The sequence below is a fragment of the Strix aluco genome, chromosome 11 (assembly GCF_031877795.1).
Source record: "Strix aluco isolate bStrAlu1 chromosome 11, bStrAlu1.hap1, whole genome shotgun sequence".
NCBI classification, from domain to species: Eukaryota; Metazoa; Chordata; class Aves; order Strigiformes; family Strigidae; genus Strix; species Strix aluco.
The window spans coordinates 20,092,400-20,099,052 of record NC_133941.1 but is presented as its reverse complement, the minus strand read 5'-3'; the positions used below and the strand labels follow the sequence as shown (position 1 = coordinate 20,099,052).

Below are 6,653 nucleotides of genomic sequence, written 5' to 3'. Positions count from 1 at the left end.
CCAGACAGGCGGCATCGGGGCAATACCTCGTTTCTCTGGCACCAGAGACCAGCAGCCCCAGCACTAATAGCCAGGAAACGTCGGGGCCATCCCATGGCTCCCCAGTACCCGAGAGCAGCAGCTTCTCTAGCAGCTCCGTGATTGTGGCTGTACCAACTGAAGGCTTCCTTCTGGCAGTATGAGCCAAGAAATCCTTTCGCGTAGGGCTTGCAAACACCTGGTAAGGAATTTACTCCACAGAGCTCAGGGGAGCCAGAGCAGTACCTGTTACTGAGGGCCTGAGTCCCCTCATACGCCCCTGAGGGCAAAAAATCACATGTGCTCTCCGGGAGTGTAACAGGGGCCTGGGCAATGTGTGTCATCCCAAAGGATTTCCCTCCCCTTGGAGACCAGCAAGTACCTTTCTAGTGCAGGGAGGAGAAAGGATTTGGCTGCAGAGTCACTGCTGAACAGCTCTGTGGAAGTTGGCGGTGAGCTAGAAGGACGAATGAAAGAATAACGGAGACCAAAGCGCGAAGGAAATCCTGCCTGGTGACTGTGCAGACTTGAACAACCCTCTGCTCTTCAGGCAAACTACCGGTGGTCTTAGGGTGTGTGTGTTAAGGGCCTTCCTGAGAGGCCCTAATGCAGCGTGAAAGTCGACTCCTTCCAGGAGGGAGCAGCTGTCCTCTCGGAGGCAGGGGAGCTCCAGTGGAGCTGCCCAAAGAGCTGGGGGCATGCACAGCCCCGCTCTGAACCCAGGGGCTTGTTCCCTGGCACCGTTCACCTCTGTCAGCATCGAGCTTACGGAGCTCTGTAACACCCGGGCGTCGGAAGGCCGAGCGAGATCTCGGCAAGTCTGGTGAGAAGCAAACCCCGAGCAGCAGAGTTCTTCGGCTTGGAAGCTGGCTGGTAGAAGAGGATGGCCGAGGACACTGGGAAGCCTCTAGTCCCTCTCAGCAGTGTCAGCCAGCTAGTATCGTAGAAGGGCTTCTGGGGGTGAGAGGTTTCTCTCTTGGCCCTGAACTGAATTTGGCACCTGGGTTCTCCAACACTGGACTTTGCATTCCTTTTTTCCTACTCTGGTTGTGCCTCAGGCACCATCTGGTTTTTGTCTGGCTGTTGCAGGTGAATTATTCAGAGAAGTCATCATTGGGGGGTTAACTGGAAGGCTTTTATTAGTGATTAAGCGATGGTCGAGTGGTAATTAATCGATGATTGAATGAAAAGCAAATGGTAATCGAATGGTGATTAAGCAAACATTGAACGGTAATGAGAATCATAGAATCATTTAGGTTGGAAAAGACCCTTGAGATCATCGAGCCCAACCGTTAACGTAACGCTGCCAAGTCCACCACTAAAGCACGTCCCTAAGTGCCACGACTACATGTGCTTTGAATACCTGCAGGGATGGTGACTCAACACTCCCCTGGGCAGCCTGTTCCAGTGCTTGACAAAACTCAGCCCATCCACCCAGCCTGTGCAGATCCCTCTGCAGAGCCTCTTGACCCGCAAACGGGTCAACGCTCCCACCCACTGCCTCCGAAGCTGCCCCACAGCCACTTGCACTTTCCTACCCCACCAAGGAAAGGCTCATGCTGACTCTGAAAGGCACTTTATTGCCATGGAAAAGGCCGTTTCTGCCGTGACTCCCCAGCTTGCGGTCCCGCTGCTTTTTGCTCTGGAGGCAGCACATCAAAGCCCTAAGAAGTTCAGGGGAAAGATGTTGGGCCACCTGCGACATTTGGGTGCCGTCCTGAGGCCCTGTGCTGTGCCCCGGCCACCCACCGCCTCTGAGCCCAGGCCAGGCTCAAAGGTGGCTTCTGCCCCTGTACCAGGGAGCCCAGAGCCAGTGTCGGGGCTGCAGATGCAGCCTCAGCGGGGCGGCGCAGAGAGGAAGGATCCCCTTCCCCGACCCGCTGGCAGCGCTCCCGGTGCCGGGGGCAGGAGCAGAGGTTTCCCTTGGCCGGGGCTGGAGCCCTGGAGCCACACGGCCTGAACAGCAGCTTTCGGCCAGCAGTGCCCCCTCGATGGCTGCGCCGCGGGACCTGGCGTTTGGCTCTGCTCTTGCTGCAGGAGCAGCTGCCCCGGTTACGCGGGTGCCAAGGGCTCGGGCCCAGCGGGTGGCAGGAGGCCAAGGGCATCCCTGCCCGGATCAGGGGGCACACCCAGGCCAGTGGTGCTGACGTCACCATGGCCACAGTGACCGGCCGTGCCCATATTTGGGGATGCTGCTGTCACCACGGACACCGTGACACACAGGGGCAAGACAGGCTCAGGTGTGTCAGTGCGACCTGGAGAGGTGAGGAGAGAGCAGGGGAGGGACGGGGCTCAGGCCGTACATCGCTGCCGAGGCAGGACGGGGGCCGCACGCCTCGGGGCGCTGGGCCTGTGCTGCAAGCTCACCTGTGCCCTGCTTCTCCCTCAGAGTCAGCCGGGAAGCGCCTGGGAGAGACACACCAGTACTGCTGGGACAGTGACTCTCCCAACCCTCACTCTTAACGTCCACCATGTCTGGGAGAAAGCGGAAGGCCCCCGACTCGATGGAGCAGGGTGAGAGCAAAGTATCCCTCCTGCAGCAGAGCAGGGGGGTTGTTGGGGCGCTCAGCGGGGGCGGTGGCAGGGGGAGGCAGGAGCTCCCCAGCGGCCGCGGGGCAGGGCCCCTCCTTCCCGCAGCGAGCGGGGCCTGGACTGGGCAGTGGGCGCCTGCTGGGACACCCCTGCCTGCGATGCCCCTTCCTGGCCACGGCCCCCAGCCCTGCCCATCGGCCCACCAGGGACAGAGCAGGCCCTCAGGGCCAATCCCTCAGGGACGCTTTCCCCGGCCCCGCAGAGGTGCTCATTCCCGGTGGCGTTTGCTCTCTCCCCTCCAGCATGCATGCTGTGTGGCCGGGCAGCGGCGGACCCGGATATCTGCGGGCACAAAATCCATCAGCAAGGGCTCTGTGCCCATGTGTTTTGCCTGGTGAGTGCCCCCGGGGCTCCCTCCAGCTTGCTGACAGGCAGTCCCGGCCACACTCTCCTCATCAGCTCCTCATCTCTTCTCTTCTGCAGTTTTTTGCCAACAATCTTTCCCAGCAGCCACTTGAGGACATGGGGCTGATGGGATTTCTCCCAGAGGATATCCGCCGCACAATCGAGCGGGCAGCACAGAAGGTGAGGACCTGACCTGATCAGGGAGATTTGTGCCAGGAGAGGTTCGTGGGAGCTTAGCCTAGACCCCAAGGAAGAAATCCCAGCCCCTCCAACCAGCTCTGGGACAAAAGCCTTGCTCCCAGCAGCTCCACAGAGGCTGCAGCCCAGCAGCTGTGTGCGCCGGGCGGATCTGCAGGCTGTGACCCAGCAGCGGCCACATGCTGCACCCTGCCCGGAGGCGTGGGGCTGGCTGGGGAGGCCCTGAGGCCGCCGCTGATGGGGGCTGCTGTGCTCTTTCCAGCACTGCTTCGTCTGTGGCAAGAGCGGGGCTGCCACCACCTGCCGCCAGGAGGGCTGCGACCGCAGCTTCCATCTGCCCTGTGCTGCGGAGGGGGGATGCGTGACGCAGTTCTTTTTTCAGTACAGGTACCTCCTCTCCTCTCCTAACCTGCCATCAGGGAAGGACCCAGCGCTTCTCACCCCGCCCATCCCTTTCCTTTTCCCCCCAGGTCCTTTTGTGGGGAGCACAGCCCAGAGCAGGCAGTGGAGGCAGCTCCAGAGAAGGACACCACCTGCCTTCTCTGCCTGGATGTTGTCGGGGACAGAAAGTCCTACGGCACTATGGTGTGCCCAGCGTGCAAGCACGCCTGGTTCCACAGGGGCTGCATCCAGGTAGGAGCTGCTCCCTCGCCCCCGGGGCACGGCAGGTGCTCAGCAGCACCAGGGCCTCACTCCTGCTCCTTATGTTTCTGCTGCAGGGACAGGCTGTGCGCGATGGCATTTCTTGTTTCCGGTGCCCGCTCTGTAGAGACAGGGATGCATTCTCTTCAGAAATGCTGAGCATGGGCATCCGCATCCCCTTCAGGTTGGTGTCCTGCCCAGCTCACCAGACAGGAGGCTGGGAGTGCTGTGCCATGCCAGGGACTGCCCCTGCGATCCTGGCCCTCCGCTGTCCCGTGAGCCTGGGCTTCAGCTTCACCAAGCTGGAAGGCAGGCGGGGGGGGAAGAGTGGGGGTGCTCTGCATCTGCCTTATTGCCAGGGCAGTAGGGACACAGCAATTTTCCTTTCTCCATCAGATTGCCATCGCAGGACCCCCACGCATATGACGACCTCAGCGAGCGGCACAGCCGCTGCGATGCCTGTGAGTGCCTGTGTCCAGGAGGCAGGGAGCAGGCAGAGGCACAGGGGTAAGTTGCCCATGCGGCACCCCGGGCTCTGCACGGGATCTCTCTCTCGCCAAGAGCTCCAAGCGGAAGGACTGAGAACAAGAGCTGTGCTGGACAATCCCGTGCTGTGGTCCTCACAGCCATGAACCCGTTTGCTTCCCCAGGCCCTGGCAACTGCTCCTGTGCTGCTCCTGCGCTGCCGAGGGCACTCACAGACGCTGCTCCCAGTTGAGGACCAGCACGGCCAGCTGGGAGTGCGACAGCTGTGCTGGCCTGGGCACCGGTAAGAGGCAAAGCACCCGGGTGGGTGCCCCTGGGCTGGGACAAGGGCCCAGGCAAGGCCTCTCCGCTCCAGGAGGGCTGGGGGCACCGCTCTGGCCTCTCCTGCCATAGAGGCCTGGGTGGCCATGCCCCTGACCTTCCCGCTTCCCTTACAGCCTCCAGTGGCAGCTCAGAGCCCACCGGCCCCAGCATCCCCAGCCAGGCTCCATCAGCATCCTCCCGCGGCTCTCCAGCCCTTCAGGGCAGCTGCCCCTCCAGCCCCGCTGGGCCCACGCGGGTGCGAGACCGCTCCCGCTTGCGACGTCGAGCCCGAAACACCTACAGGCAGCCCAGACGACGTCGCAGGACCAGCCACGTGCCATCCTCGCGTGCTGGTCCTGAGCCCCCTCCACCAGCACAATGAAGTTGGTTGTTACTCTCTGCACTCTCTCCTCCTCGCTGCCACCGGGGAAGGACCCAGCACTTCTCACCCCGCCCATCCCTTTCCTTTTCCCCCAGGTCCTTCTGCGGGGAGCACAGCCCGGAGCAGGCAGCGGAGGTGGCTCCGGAGGAAGAACACCGCCTGCCTCATCTGCCTGGACCTTGTCGGGGACAAAAGTCCTATGGCACCATGGTGTGCCCAGCGTGCAAGCATGCCTGGTTCCACAGGGGCTGCATCCAGGTAGGAGCTGCTCCCTCGCCCCCGGGGCACGGCAGGCGCTCAGCAGCACCAGGGCCTCACTCCTGCTCCTTATGTTTCTGCTGCAGGGACAGGCTGTGCGCGATGGCATTTCTTGTTTCCGGTGCCCGCTCTGTAGAGACAGGGATGCATTCTCTTCAGAAATGCTGAGCATGGGCATCCGCATCCCCTTCAGGTTGGTGTCCTGCCCAGCTCACCAGACAGGAGGCTGGGAGTGCTGTGCCATGCCAGGGACTGCCCCTGCGATCCTGGCCCTCCGCTGTCCCGTGAGCCTGGGCTTCAGCTTCACCAAGCTGGAAGGCGGGCAGGGGGGGAAGAGCGGGGGTGCTCTGCATCTGCCTTATTGCCAGGGCAGCAGGGACACAGCAATTTTCCTTTCTCCATCAGATTGCCATCGCAGGACCCCCACGCGTACGACGACCTCAGCGAGAGGCACAGCCGCTGCGATGCCTGTGAGTGCCTGTGTCCAGGAGGCAGGGAGCAGGCAGAGGCACAGGGGTAAGTTGCCCATGTGGCACCCTGGACTCTGCACGGGATCTCTCTCTCGCCAAGAGCTCCAAGCGGAAGGACTGAGAACAAGAGCTGTGCTGGACAATCCCGTGCTGCGGTCACTTTGTCCTCACAGCCATGAACCCGTTTGCTTCCCCAGGCCCTGGCAACTGCTCCTGTGCTGCTCCTGCGCTGCCGAGGGCACTCACAGACGCTGCTCCCAGTTGAGGACCAGCACGGCCAGCTGGGAGTGCGACAGCTGTGCTGGCCTGGGCACCGGTAAGAGGCAAAGCACCCAGGTGGGTGCCCCTGGGCTGGGACCAGGGCCCAGGCAAGGCCTGGCAGCCCGGAGCCCAGGCTGGGCTTGGCAGAGCCTCTCTGCTCCAGGAGGGCTGGGGGTATCGCTCTGGCCTCTCCAGCCATAGAGGCCTCGGTGGCCATGCCCCTGACCTTCCCCCTTCCCTTACAGCCTCCAGTGGCTTCTCGGAGCTCACCAGCCCCAGCATTAGTAGCCAGTCGGCACTGGAACAGTCCCACTGCACCCCGGTGCCCGAGAGCAGCTGCCCCAGCACCACCAGACAGGCAGCATCACAGAATCACAGAATCACAAAATCCTCTAGGTTGGAAAAGACCTTGAAGATCATCTAGTCCAACCATTAACTTCACACTGACCGTTCTCAACTCCACCAGATCCCTCAGCGCTGTGTCAACCCGACTCTTAAACACCTCAAGGGATGGGGACTCTGCCACCACCCTGGGTAGCCGATTCCAACACCTAACAACCCGTTCTGGAAAGAAATATTCCTTATATCCAGTCTAAACCTTCCCTGGAGCAACTTGAGGCCACTTCAGTAACCTGCCTGGAAGAATCCCATGGGATACAGCCCTGGAGAGAAGTGTGGCCCAGGAGACCTGGTTGATT

At 61.6% G+C, this 6,653-nt stretch overlaps 1 protein-coding gene across 1 annotated transcript; it reads left to right on the top strand.

Annotated features, from left to right (window-relative positions):
* The first annotated feature begins 2,354 nt into the window (after nt 1-2,354).
* LOC141928179 (E3 ubiquitin-protein ligase PHF7-like) lies at nt 2,355-5,164 on the top strand. Its single transcript, XM_074835955.1, has 10 exons — nt 2,355-2,532; nt 2,853-2,944; nt 3,034-3,135; nt 3,416-3,540; nt 3,624-3,786; nt 3,873-3,979; nt 4,192-4,302; nt 4,446-4,564; nt 4,719-4,967; nt 5,062-5,164. The coding sequence occupies exons 1-9, from the start codon at nt 2,490-2,492 to the stop codon at nt 4,964-4,966; spliced, it is 1,110 nt and encodes a 369-aa protein (XP_074692056.1). The 5' UTR covers nt 2,355-2,489; the 3' UTR covers nt 4,967; nt 5,062-5,164.
* Nucleotides 5,165-6,653: the final 1,489 nt, after the last annotated feature.